Consider the following 14,880-nt stretch of genomic DNA (forward strand, 5'->3'; position numbering starts at 1 on the left):
ATAGCAGCGATATGCAGATACATACATTAAAATGAGTTGAATACGATGATAATGGAGACTATATGAGTATGGAAATTAAATAGGTAGACCCCAGGTCCTGTTAATTGAATTCTGTTAATTAATTCCCCAAAATTGCAAAGCATGAAAACATTTGCATTTAGTTCTATGAATACAAAGGTGAGCAGGACTACTGGAGAATCAAGGATGCTCAATTCCCTTCCATGAGCACTGAAAATCTGAAACGGGTTGTGGTATCTAGGTACCACAAGAGGCTTTCTGTTCCACACAGATCATCTACAGATAAACATAAGCCTAATAGATATTATTATAAATCCATCATCACCAGAGGCCCTTCTGATATATTTACATAGGGCTAGAAAATGTTTGCAGTTGCATTGCTTATAATGGATTGAAAACTGCATGAGCAATATAGAGATGTAAAATTTCTGGAAATTTTGAAGCATTGGGGGGGGGGAAGTTTTTTTTCCGGGGGGTTTCGGGGGGAAATGGAAATTTTCGGGAAAATTGAAATGATGCAATACTAGCACTTTTTACAGATTGAAAGTCACGTTGTAACTTTAGGAACATAAAATGTAATTAAGCCCAAGTTGGTTTGAATTAAAATTATTACATTTGGTATATTAAAAGTAAAGTGTATTCAAACAATTATTACAAATTGAATTTACTTCTCTCTCTCTCTCTCTCTCTCTCTCTCTCTCTCTCTCTTTTTTGGTAACAAATGGAGCTACAAGCTCCTGAACTGTTAGGAACACCTGAACTGTAAGGAACCTCTTTGGTTTTGCCAGTTTATGAGGAGCAGGCAAAAAAAAAATTTAAACAATAACAGAGGAACCCATCAACATCAGTAACAAAGAAAATTATTTATGTCTCCACCAGTCCTCCATAAGCTCCCATTTCCATAAAGAGAACTGAGAGAAAAAAGGGGGGAACCAAGATTCAAGAAATATGCATGAAATTTAATCAGACTCATTTCCTGAGTTATAGTTATCACTATCAGTTTGTCTAAGCTTCAATGACAGTGCCCCCTAGAGGCAGAAATGCATCTTGATCTTGCATTTTGGAGTTGTAGTCTCAATTTGCAACCTAGGACTTGTTTGTCCTTGGTGCACAGAAATTGTGATAATCTGATACTGTACATAATTTTTAGAAATCATTTGGAGAAGTAAACATTTGAACACCTCGTCTTAAAAATTTTATTCAGCGTGCTAAAATAAAACATCCCATAATCCATTTTTCTTCATTTTTTTCAATTTTTCAGCAAGGTATTGAATGTATGTTAAAGAATAAAGCAATAGTGTTGTCCCCATAGGCATGCACAAGGGGTGTGCTGGGTGTGCCCAGGCACACCCTAATGTTATTCAATACCTTGGGTTCTCTTTTGAAAGAGCTATTCCTTTATATTTATGACATGCAAACATCTTTTAAAAGAATGAACAAAATGCAGTTGTCTTTAAGATTGCCAAAGGATTAAAACTTTCCTCAGTAACTCTTGACTTAGTTTTCAACAGCCTTCTTTCTTTCTTTCTTTCTTCTTATCCCTTCTTAGTCAATTGGGAATATCTACAAAGGCCTGTGCCAAACTGGTGTATGGGGGTGTTTCGATGAGTTCAATCGCATTGCTGTGGAGGTGCTGTCTGTCGTAGCTGTTCAGGTTAAAACTATTCAAGATGCTATCCGTCACAAGAAGGAAAGGTATGTTGAGAAGGAGATTCCATCCCTACCCTCCAGGTTTATCTTTTGTCATCCATTATTAACATCTTACTTCATCACATTCTAACTCACCTATTCCTACAGATTTAATTTTTTAGGTGAGACTATAGAATTGAAAGCAACAGTGGGGATCTTCATAACTCTTAATCCAGGTTATGCGGGGAGAGCAGAACTTCCAGAAAACCTTAAAGCTCTTTTTCGGTAAGTGTAGAACAATCCAAGAATATACAATGTTGGGCTGGATCCAAAGACCCATGAAAAGAAGGAAAACAGCTGGTAGTGCTTTTGCACAGAGGGTGGCCCAGTGTCCTACTTTACAGAGGACAGCCCTCTATTTGAAGGTGACCTCTATTTGATGAGCAGCCCAGTCCAAGCCTGGTTTAAAGTTGAAGAACCCTAAGAAGGGAGAGCCCAGAAGAGACCTTGATGTTGGCCATCTAGAATTAGCATCTGGACAGCAGACTGAGCAGGCACACAGGTCACCTTGTCAGCCCTCCTCAATATGATTGGAATTTTATTCAAATTATGGTAATTATTTCTAAGTTTGCATTTATGCATATAAATTAGCATATGCAAATATTATCCAAATTGGTCTCTTTTTAGTGCTGTTTTTCAGATGCATAAGCGGCCATGCTATTTGTGCAAGAGAACATGCAGTACTGTAATGGAACGTTTTGCGGGACTTCTCACGCTTCTTTTTGAGGGCAAGATATCCCATTACCTCTTGTGGAATCTGTTCCACAAATGAAAGATTTGGATTTAGTTTCTCTTTTAGTTTCATTTTTTGATGTAATTTCACCTATAGTGTGGGGTGTAAAGCTGTCTTTTGTCACAAGTTAGGCCTTAGCTAGACCAGGCTATATCCCGTGCATCCACATGATGCACAGGGGATCCCAGGATCAGGGAAGAATCATCTCTCCCTTGCCCCGGGATAGAGCCCTCCCCTCTGGGCCCAGTTTTTCCACGGTCACGGGCTGAGCCCCAGACCACGGAGCGTGTTGCCCATTTCCACGGGTTTACCTGGCTCCGCGCGATTACTCGTGTGGAGCCGGGAGCCGCACACGGGGAGCGCTGTGCCCATTGGGGTTAGGGTGGGGGGAGCGAGGAAATGAAATGAAATTTTAAAAACACTTAACTTTGCGCATGACCATTTGTGCTCTCCTCTCCCTTTAAAAATAAAAATGGCGGGCGCAACACCTCTCTTCCTGAGGTCGTCGTGCCTTATATGTAAATGGGGGTGAGTTCTTGCGTTAATCCCAACGTGAGGTCTCCCCTCCTCTCCCCCAGACTTTCAGGTAGGTCTAGCTAAGGCCTTACTTTCTGTATGAAAAGGCAGATCTAGGGCTCCAACTAACTAATTTTAGATCTTTTATTCCATTTTGAAGGCATGGTTGTAAATGAATTAGGGATGGACATCTTAGTATATACCTAGTCCACATCAATTTCACATGTGTCCATCCATAAATCCATTCTGTACTGTTTCTGAAGAAAAAAAGCATTTAAATGCACATTTTTAAATATACTCTCAAAATATGTGTATCTAAACATATTTTCTCTCAAAATACACACCTTTAAAATATATGTTGATACTTTTTTGAGCCAAGAACTGCTTCAGAACTTTTGAAAAGTGCAAAAGTTTCCACACATTAGTCCAGTGGGTATGGATGACATCAATCCATATCAAAATGTGCAAAGACTGAAAATTAAAAAGAATAATGCAATATATAGCTAAGGTTCTCATGTGGGTGCAATGCCTACGTGTGTAAGAATCCTCATAGGGAATAAAAGGGCCCTGTTCCCTCTCACCCCCCACGCCACTACACATCTAAGTGCACAGGCTTTCACAGCGAAGAGGAGGCCTCTCCCTGCCTCCTTTATCCACATCAAGTCCTCCTCTCTCTTTTGTTCCTTGGGCAAAAAAGGGGAAGGTTCAACCTCACTCCCACAGGGGAGAGGGGAAACAGGAAACTGTTGTACCATAGCCTCAGCTAAACCTATCGATCTAGCGTGACAGAGGAGTGAGGAATTCACGATATTTTTATCGTGAGATCTCCCCTCTGTTTATACATGGCACGCGATGACCTCGGAGGGAGAGGATGTCGTGGCCGCCATTTTGTTGTTGTTGTTGTTAAAGAAGAAGAGCGCATGAACAGTTGTGTGCAAAAGGTAGGGTTTTTTTATTTTAAATTAATTTCCCCGCTCCCCCCATCCCACCCCTGATGGGCGCAGAGCTCCTGAGGAGCTCTGCGCCCCATGCATGGGTCCCGGCTCTTCGTGAGGAACCAGGACAAACCACGACGCCTGCACACACATTCCACGGTCTCGGGATCAGCCCAAGACCATGGAAAAAGCAGGCTCGAAGGGGAGGGCGAGATCCTGGGGCAAGGGAGGGATCATCCCTCCCTGCTCCTGGGATCCCCTATGCGTCATGTGAATGCACAGGGACGATCTCAGGGATTGCCCCGGGATTTCGCCCCGTCTAGCTATGGCCCATGTGTAGATCACTCCATGAATAAAAAATAATTCCCCTGGAAGCAAATTAAGTCAGATTTAACCTTGGCATGGCCATTACTCCTGCCACTGGTTCCAGAAGGATATTCTAGCACCAGGAGCAGAAATCAGCATGAGCAGTGGTTGTCTTGACATACTGGGGGCAGCTGTGAAAACCAGCCTTGGGTTGTAATGATGGTCTGTATTATGAACTTTCACATTTTAATGCCTTTTATCAATTTGACAGACCCTGTGCAATGGTGATTCCAGACTTTCAGCTTATTTGTGAAATAATGCTGGTGGCCGAAGGCTTTGTGGACGCCCGATTGCTTTCTAGGAAGTTTATTTGTCTCTACACACTTTGCCATGAACTCCTGTCCAAACAGGTGACTGAGGATCAGTCTATATTTGATGGTGATGGTCTTTGCCTTTCAGCCAAATGCATCTTACAATACTATTTAAAGATCATCATCATCATCATCATCATCATCATCATCATCATCATCATCATAAAATACCCTACAAGGCAGGATAAAAAGTGATACAAATTACAGCAAAAATCATAAAAGTTAAATGTTGTTAAATGCCTGAGTAAACAGAGACATTTCCTGAAAATTAGGGATACATTCACCTTTGTTGATTAGGGTTTTTTTACACAGTTTTGGTCAAATATGATATTTGCTTCATTTTTGTCAAACCTGTGTATTTTCAAACAGATTAATTCATTTTTTAATTTAAATTGGAGGAGTGCAGGAGATTATTCCAGTTCTACAACTCTTTCATTAGATAGTAAAACAATTTTTGAAATTGCTGTTAAATAATTTATATTATAAACAGTTATTGTTAATAATTAATTAAATGGAACAATACTCACATACATTTGTCAAAGTCAGCCTCAAGGGATTCATCTGAGTATTCTCTAAATTGTGATTATGTTCTGCCCAGATGCTCTGGGCCAGTTTAATTTTTTTTTTTTTTAAGACAGGTGGTCATTTTGATATTTTAATATTTGTACTGCACTTTTTCACCCTCGGAGGACTCTCAATAAGACATAATAACAACCTTTTATTATACTTTTATAGTTCATTCGGTGAAAAACAATCAAGGAAAACAACAGCTCTTAAAACAGATTGGGTGATTCCTTATTTGATTTAAGTTCAGCAACTGCAAATGTTACCCCAATGTAGTGTAGTGGCTAGAATGTTGGACTGGGGCCATAGCTAGACCTAAGATTTATCCCTGGATCATCCAGGGGTCAAACCTGTTCATCTAGGTGACACACAGGGGATCCAGTGCTCAGGCAGGGGTGAACCCTGGATGATCCCAGGATAAACCTTAGGTCTAGCTGTGGCCTAAATATTAAAGTAGAGTGCATGTATAGAGTGTTTGGCCTGCCCTTATCCTCTGTTCTAGTAAGCAAGTTCATGGTGGTGAAAGAAATAAGACTAATACTGAAAACAAGCTCAAAGACGGTTACATAGATGATTGGCCTGATCATGTTACCCAAATGCAACCATTTGGCCCTATTCACACATTATGTTGTATGTTTTCGTGGTTTTAAATTTTGTATATCGTTTTTGATATCTTCTGTGAACCGTCCAGAGAGCTTCAGCTGTGGGGCGGTATGTAATAAATATAATAATAATAATAATAATAATAATAATAATAATAATAATAACAACAACAACAACAACAATATTATATTGTATTTTATATTATGGTTTTATACTGTTGTTTTATACTTTGAATGTTTTTAATTTTTGTGAACCGCCCAGAGAGCTCTGGCTATTGGGCGTATAGAAATGTAATAAACAAATAAACAAATAAACAAACAACAACAACAAATTTGCACTGATTTTATACCACTTTAACTGTCATGGCTTCCTCCAGAGAAGGCTCATAATAGAGGTGTGTGCAAGTGGAGTTTCCTCCTCTCCTCACCCCTCTTCACAGGACCCTGGAACTTTGCTCATGGAAGGTGCGTCAGTCCTTTTGGAGGGTACCTCTCCCCCCTCAGCCCCTACACCACAACCTACTCCTTTTGGCAGGGGTCCGCCAGACCGTTTAGGAGGAAAGGAGAGGATGTTATGGGAGGAGAAGAGGGGAAGTCTGCTTCATCTGATGTAAACACCTTAATCTGGATGTTGTTGTTGTTTAAAATGGGATTAAATCATTATTACTTTTTAAATGATTTGCTTACATGGTTTTCTCACCCTAATTTTAAAAATATTTATTTGGGAATAACTGGCTGACTTACCAAATAGATAGGTACCTGCCGAAATCAATTGGACTTTCTTCCAGATAAATGTTTATAGATGTAAATGTGTTGTGTGAATGATTAAAAGCGTTTCATTTAGAATTTGCTTTAGCAGTTCTACAAGCTATGGGAAAACAAGGGGTTTACTGTTTGTTTCTCTTCCACAGGATCATTATGACTGGGGTCTTAGAGCTATAAAATCTGTTTTAGTTGTGGCGGGATCACTGAAACGAGAAGACCGAAGCAAACCTGAAGATCAGGTTACCCTTTTAGAGTGATTTTTTTTTTACCTTGGTCCACTTGATGTGGATTAAGTATGATGGATTTCTAAAGGACTGTTGATGTCATAAATTACCCATGCATTTTTATCTAATTTAGTATAATCTCATTTTGCAAGGTGCTCAGGATGGTTTACATGGTGCTTTCCCCATTTTTATTTTATTTTTACGTGCTCAGCTAGGCTGAGATAATAGCGACTGGCTCAAGGTCACCAAAGATCATCATTTGTAGCTGGTGTTTTAAATAGGTGAAATGTACCTGCATACATTAAAGCAATACTCTGTTTTTTAAACATTCCCCCCTCCCTGAAAAATTGGCAGTCATCCCTGCACTATACGTAACCCATGATATTGAAGACATAGATAATGCCACCAAAACCCCCCCATCTCCACCATTAGCTTTAACATATCATATTCTCATTTAGAAAACTAAGTAATTATACCATGATGGCGGATGGGGGTGGGGGGTTGTTGTAGCATTGCATTTACTGGATCCAGTCTATGTCATTGCAGGTAGCAGATTGAGTTTAACAAGCCATATGGGTTGTAATTGTTTAAGTATGATTAATTCATAATGTTTGTTAATTTTATGCCTTATATTATGGTTTGTTATTATTTCATTTAATTATAGTGTCATGTTGGTTTTTCTGAAGGTTTTGATGAGAGCCCTCAGGGATTTTAATATGCCTAAGGTAGTCACTAATGATGTCCCTATATTTCTGGGCTTGATCAATGACTTGTTCCCATTGCTGGAAGTTCCACGGAAAAGGGATCTGAAGTTGGAACAGCTGGTGCGCCAGTCCATTGCAGAACTCCATTTGCAGCCCGAAGAAAACTTTATACTGAAGGTGGAAATAATGGCTTTCTGCTTAGCTTGTTGAAAATTCTAAATGGGGGTGATTGAATGCTATAATGATCACTGTTGTTTGATGTCTGTGTTCCAACATCTGTCTGTGGCTATTACAAGGTTCAGTAGTAAGAGAAAGCAGTATGCATGGGCTTCCTGTTTCATCCTTGTGTGCTATCTCCAGTATTCGAGGCAGTAAGCCTGTGTGCACCAGTTGCTGGGGAACATGGGTGGGAGGGTGCTGTTGCACCATGTCCTGCTTGTTCATCCCTGGCCTATGGCTGGTTGGCCCCTGTGTGAACAGAGTGCTGGACTAGATGGACCCTTGGTCTGATCCAGCATCAGTCTTAAGTTCTTAAGCAGCCATGTATTTAATGTCTCTATTTACAAAACAGGAAATAATTCCAGTTGGAGAGGTGGGGGATGAATAATCTAATTGCGTGTAGCACTCATGTTCAGCTTTCGGTGGCCTGGATTTTATCAAACCTTAGCCTAAAGTTGTGTGTGGATGGATGGATAGATAGATAGATAGATAGATAGATAGATAGATAGATAGATATCCCTTATTAGCCTATTTAGACATGAATCCCAATCATAAACACACACAAGTTAAAATGGGTGTTTATGATTGGGCTTTTGTTCAAGAAGGTATGACAAAGGAGACTGGCTTTTCTACTCGTGGCAGAGGAGGTAGAACTGTTTGGGTTGCTGGGGTTACAAAGGAGGGTGGTAACAAGTGTGTGATCATTACTCTTCTCTCGTCCTTACCTGCCCTTTGAGCAAATGATGTACTTGAGTCACCAAAGTGAGTGCCCTGTTCCACCCCATTATCACTGTGCTGTAATTTGATTTCAAGGGAACCTGTTTTTTCACATAAACCTCACTGAAGAAAGGCAAATTTTGTTCTCTCTGCCCTTTATAATTGCTTACATATATATTTGTCAGTGTCACTTTTTGCTCTGCTTGCGTACATGTTCTAACTTTGCGTATGCAAAATCCCCACTATGTTACTGAGGTAGACAGAAGCTGAAATGGTTAGCTAAATAACATCAAACCCCTCTCTCTCTCTCTCTCTCTCTCTCTCTCTCTCTCTCTCTCTCTCTCTCTCTGTGTGTGTGTGTGTGTGTGAGAGAGAGAGAGAGAGAGAGAGAGAGAGAGAGAGAGAGAGAGTTTCTAACTGGCTTTGTTATTTATTTATTTATTCAATTTGAGTTGCCGTATGGACAAAGCTCTCAGGGCAACATTCATAATAAAAACAAATACAATAAAACCAATGGCAAAACACAAATCCACAACAATAATTTAAAATACTTTTTAAAAGAGAGATAAATATCAAAGCAGGTAAGAGAGCAACTCCGTGGCCCCTACACAGTGACTTTGGGGCCATAGGATTCAATGGATCTCCTCCTCCTCTGAGGCTGGAGACAGAATTCCAACTTCAGAGCAGGAGATCTGACTGTGGGTCCCCTTCCCACGCTTTCAGGGTCAGGAAGAAAGAGGAGTGTCAGGAGAGGACAATGGGCAGGGAGGGGAGCAATGGGCAGGGAGGGGAGGGCTGTGAATCTGCTGGATCCAATACCCTCTTAGCCCCTGTCCCCACTCATCTAACAAAAAGTGCTGCAAAGATGGACAGAGAGGCAAAAATATCTTCCATCGCTCCTTCCACTCCTCCTGAGCAGGGTTTAGGATGTATGGAGAGCTCCAACTTTGGGTGCCTAGCCCATGAGATCTAAAACATGGAAAGGGATTATTTTAAAATGCAGCTTTAAAGGTATGATTAAAAATAAAGCAAGCAGCAGTCAAGGACTGGGAGAATAAGGTCTGGAGCTGAAGAGTCAACAAAGGAGGTGCCAGGTAGACCTCTCTAGGGAGGGCATTCCACAATTTGTGGACCACCGTGAAAAAGGTAAGCAACCCACCAAGTAGCCACCCACCAAATTTCAGTAGGTGAAGGCACTCAGAGCTGGGCTCAGATGATGATTTTCAGTTTCAAACAAATTTACAGCGCAGGTAACAAAGGATGACAATTATATAACAAATATATCCTCTCTTTTTTAAAAAGAAGAATAAAAAAGCAATTGAATGAAACAACTAAAATATGAAACACAGTAATACAATAAACACACTTGCAGCACAATTCTGTGCATGTTTACTCAAACATAAACCCCACTGTGTTCAATGGGAGTTAAGCTCCAACATATGTGTTTTAATAAGACACCAGGAAAAAAAGCATTCTGTATAAAAACTTTCTGTACACTGAGCTTAAGTGTCTGGGTAAATTTAAAAAGTCTTGACCCACTGCCTAAAATTAAAAGTGAGCAAGCCTGATGAGTCTCCCTGGGGAGGGTGTTCCATACGTCTGGTGCTGACCAGTTAATATTCATGAGGCACATGCAGGAATGGCAAAACTAGCAATAAATCATGACACTCTAACTCTGAGTTCAGATTTTCCCTAAAATAGATTTGGCAAGGTTTGCCCTTTTAGTCCCTCATTTCTGCTGCAGGTGCTTGTGCATAAATAGCATGAGTATCAGTGGCCTCTGCAGAGTTATGTTTCAATTTATTTTTATTTTACGATAATAGTGATTGGAAAAAAGAAACTATTCAAGACAGGATTTCCTTCTAACGAACTTTTATTTATTTTATTGTAACTTATCTCAAACTGTATTCAGTATCTTCAGTGAGTCACATAAATTGAGGTTTTCTTATAACTGCTTAATGTATTCGCTAATTAAATAGGTAAATAAATTTACCTGTTATGAAAACCTCCGTGCTTTCACAAACTCCCCCCACCCTCACTCCTCTTCCTATATGGCTGAGAGGAGTTTGGAAGCAGCCACTTTTTGTTAACCACATTTCTATGTCATCAGCAGAGAAAATGTGGTTAACACAAGCTGCGGTTAATCTAAAAAAGAAAAGGCTAAGCATACCTTTTTTAAAAAATACTTCTGAAATCCTCCTCCTGGCCATGCAGGAGGAGTCAAGGAGTATACTGTCCTTCTCTGAGCTACAGAGCTACTATGGGCTTCATCAGACAGGGGGAAAATCACAGTTCTCTACTGTCACTTCCCCGCCCCCGCTTTTGTCACACAATACTTCCTTTCTCACAGAGAAGAGGAAGTAAACAACGAACACGTTGTTCATTCAGTGGGCGTTTTAATTTTGAAATTATTATTTTTTTATATTTCTAAAATTGCACCATGGCCCATGTGAGTTTTCTACAGTTCTCCTCAAACACTTCTCCTTTCTGCTATTTTTCTTTAACATAACATCCAGACGGAAGAAAAGTCCTTGCTCACTTATTTTTAGAACTTTTTACTTTGGCCTAATGAAGGTGTTACCCTGTCATTGGGCAGTATCCAGTGGGGTGCAACCGCTAATGTAAATTATGTTGTGCTAGTGTCAAAATATTTGAGTGCAATGCCAATAGCATTAGCTGACACGTTGATTTCCCTGGGAAATTGATGCTCTAGCTAATTCTACTGGTGTCTGTGCCCCATTGGGTAACCTAATATTTTGGTTTTTTAAAAATTCTAATGGACCAACACAGCCATAAATGTTCTATAGACTATTTCATTTCAATGCTTTCTTTTTCTAGCCTTGCAAAATTGTGAATTAATTCCCCGAAGTCAATTTATCTTTCAAGTTCACATTTGTCTGACAAAACACCTAGAGCAAAACCATTTTTGCCCCTTAGTAACACCTGCAATGCTGGTTGCTGAAACTTTTTTCAGCTTCTGCCACAGTTGATAGCAGTATGCAAAACATCCATAAGCTATGCACACTTGGCTGAAAATTAATTGCAATTATTTTTCATCTTTTGTTGTAAATCTCATTTAATAAGATATGTTGGGGTAGCTCATAGTCTCATCCAAAAGTAGATTTGAAGATTTTTTTTCCTGGTGCAACATTTCACAAGGGAAATTTTCAGAAACATCTATAGAATACTTGTGGCATTTATTCACAATCTATTTGGGGCCTGTAAATCCTGTCAGCACTACAAGCCTCCACAACTTCTTATTATTGTGGTACTTTGTCCCTCTTACCAGCTAACTCTCACTTCTGCTTTTGCACGAGGAATTCTGGGACTGGTAGTTCATCAGAGAGCATGTCACTCTAGCGAAGCACAAATCTCTCAAGAATACAAAGCATAATTTAACCGCAAAAGCACTCACTCTCATTTCTAAAGAAAGACCTTGGCCAGTATCGCAGAGTCTGCGAATGTTGCTTGTTCTGCCCTAGTTCTTTTAATTGGCTCTAACAGATCTAACAACTTCTGAACCATAGGAACCTAGATACAGAGAATCCTCCTCTGCCCAAAATATCCTCAAGAATGATCCACAATTTAGCTTCCATTTCCCCCCTCATGGTAATGAGGTTGCAGCCTCACCCATGGATTTCTGAGGCCGTAGCTAGACCTAAGGTTTATCCCAGGATCGTCCCTGCCTGAGTGCTGTTGCCCTGTGTGGCACTTACATGAACAGGTTTGACCCCAGGACAATCCTGGGATAAACCTTAGGTCTAGCTACGGCCTGAGTCTCAGTAAGGCGTACCCTTTCCTCATCTCCTGCCCCATGCTTGGGCTCTGGTGCTGAACTCAGCAAATGCATGAAAAGATAAATGCATGCTAATCCAAAGAGGAAAGATCAAGAGCTTATCCTATTGACATGGGTTCCATGATTTAGTATAGCTCATGAGTCTTCATAAAGGCATGTGTAAGGTTTACATTAGGCCTACACAACTTCTACTCCACCAAGCTCAATATAGCAGAACAGCAGCCTCCTATTTTCGTGTGATTTCAAAAACAGCCCAAGGAAGACCACCAGACTTGGCTGGTGAGCTGTGTTTGGGTTAGGGTATCTGTATGTCCTTTTTTCAAACAGAGGACAACCCTGTATTTGAAGGGCTGCCAAAGGACCATCCTCTGTTTGAAGGTGTCCTCTATTTGAAGGGCTGTCCTGTCCAAGATAAAGAAATGTTGCCCATCGACAATTAGCAGCTGCTCAGGCACGCACATAGGTCACCGGGTCACAATGTTCTACACCATGGTGAGATGTACTGTATTTCTATTTAAATTATAATAATATTATTATCATTATTTTATTACCTTCATTGTTTATAAATTAGCAGCAATACATAATTAACACATGCAAATTTTATGCAAACCATCATCTTCTTTTGTCCTATTTGGCGGGGGGGGGGGTGATGCATGTTCACTTTTTGACAATTTGTAAGTGGCCTAGTTTTGCTTAGTTGATCAAAAGTTGTGCTGCCTTGTTTTGCACATACCATCACCTTACCTGTGGTAAGCCTACTTGTGCCTTACCTCAGTTTTAACTTTCATAATATAGCTGTTAACATCTAACAGTGTATACATTTATTTTTTTATTAAAACATTTAGTATCCCGCCCTATATGAATGGGATCTCAGAGCGGCATACAGATAAAATCAGAACAATGTAAAACAATAAATATATACAGCTAAAAATATATTAAATCATTAACAAACTAAAATCTGTGTCTATGTCAGTTTTCTTTAGTAAGTGCTGCCTAAGGCTACAACTGCACTCTCTGCTACAAAAGCACCAATACCTATTGAGATGGTCCTTAAGGTCCATTGTACCCCTGAAACTAGGAACAATGTTGTTCTGCGCGAAGTGGAGTCATTGGTGCTACTGATTCTGTTTTTTCAATCCCTGGTTCTATGACCACGTAGAGCAGATCTAACTGAATTAAGGTTTTATATCTGTACAGATACTCAACAACTGCTTTGAAACAGAGTAAAACGGGCATTTTTAATGATATGAGAGAATACAATAAGACTGAGATTTATTGAAATGAGGAGGAAAAGTTTTTTCCTTATTTTTACAGTTTTCTTAATACTGTAAAATGGTTGTAAAATGTGTTTGCCATATGCCATTATATCATCCCCCACCCCCTAATCCTTTTGAATGTCTTTTAGGTTATGCAGTTAGAAGAACTACTGACTGTCAGACACTCAGTCTTTGTGGCTGGGAATGCTGGGACAGGTAAAAGCAAGGTAAAATAAACAATACACACATCCCTTCAATAAATTAATAGCAGTAAAGAGAGCATGAACTGGTAGTGCAAGTTACAACAAGTATGCCACTTTGACTAAAATTCTACATTCAATACTTTCAGTAGTACATCGTAACTAGATTCTGTTTGTGGGGCATACTGCTGAGTTCGTAGCAAAGCCAAAGTAGTTGGCTGTGTATAGGCTTGGTATTTTGAATACATTAAGCACCACAATGGTGCAGAATTCAGAATAGAGCCCTGAAATTCAAAAATTCAAAAACAAATCTGTGAACACATTTTAATTCTTTAGCAAAATCTAATACGGCGAATTAAATATTGGCTTTCTGTACGATGGCATGGATCTAGAGATGCCTTATATGAGCAGAAAAGCATTTCCACGTGTGCAAGGCAGCCTCGCCAAATTCCTCCAATTTCGCTGACCTGCATGCCCAATGCCCAGCTGTTTCACAGGGTCCACTCATCCATAGGAATGAGTGGGGGAGTGCAGAGGGCTGTTGCTTGGGGAGTCAGAAAAGGGCAGTTGTGCAAGCAGGGTTCCTCTTAAATGTGTTTGGATCTAACCTAATATGCTAATGAGCTTACATACCATGAATTTGCTGGGAATCCACAAGAAGTCAATGTATTTAGGCTTAAACCTATGTTTAAGACAATGGGACTAAATTGGCTTAAATCCAAATACTTTGGCTTTCCTAGATGTGGATAGAGCTGCCTATAAATCAAAAAGCCGCCTTAAATTTTAAAAGGCTATTTTTAAAATTGTAATATCACACCCTCAAAATCTGGCGCCATATCTATACCGAATATAAATGTTAGTGATTTTTTTCACATACGTAGAAACAGGGCACATATAACTAAACTAGTCTCTAATTTCCTATATATTCCATTCATGTCTATCATGGTTGGGACACTCCATATTTTTTTTAAAGGCAGTAGAAAATAGCAAGCAAAAAGTGAAGAACTGTCTCTCGTACTGAAAGAAAACTACTGAATTGGGGATTCTGTGGACATTCACCCAGTATACTGCCATATGCCCATGCATATGGCAGCACATCTTAATCACCCACATGTTTAGTATTTTTTTAACTGTTTTTAATGCTTTATGTGTGTATGTTCTGTGTTTTAAAATTTAAAAGTTTGTATACTTGTTTTTATCTCAATTTTAGAATTTCTGTAAACCTCCCAGAGAGCTCTGGCTATGGGGGCAGTATATAAGTGTAA

General features: G+C 39.7%; 1 protein-coding gene across 1 annotated transcript in view; it reads left to right on the forward strand.

The window, feature by feature from the left end:
* LOC134392233 (dynein axonemal heavy chain 11-like) overlaps positions 1-14,880 on the forward strand; it is a 232,744-nt gene that overhangs the window by 47,480 nt on the left and 170,384 nt on the right. The window contains exons 22-27 of the mRNA XM_063116377.1: positions 1,568-1,713; positions 1,816-1,932; positions 4,469-4,607; positions 6,646-6,738; positions 7,410-7,604; positions 13,565-13,642. Coding sequence (XP_062972447.1) covers positions 1,568-1,713; positions 1,816-1,932; positions 4,469-4,607; positions 6,646-6,738; positions 7,410-7,604; positions 13,565-13,642 — 768 coding nt within the window. The remainder of the gene's footprint in view (positions 1-1,567; positions 1,714-1,815; positions 1,933-4,468; positions 4,608-6,645; positions 6,739-7,409; positions 7,605-13,564; positions 13,643-14,880) is intronic.

Source organism: Elgaria multicarinata, chromosome 2 (genome assembly GCF_023053635.1).
Source record: "Elgaria multicarinata webbii isolate HBS135686 ecotype San Diego chromosome 2, rElgMul1.1.pri, whole genome shotgun sequence".
Taxonomy (NCBI): domain Eukaryota; kingdom Metazoa; phylum Chordata; class Lepidosauria; order Squamata; family Anguidae; genus Elgaria; species Elgaria multicarinata.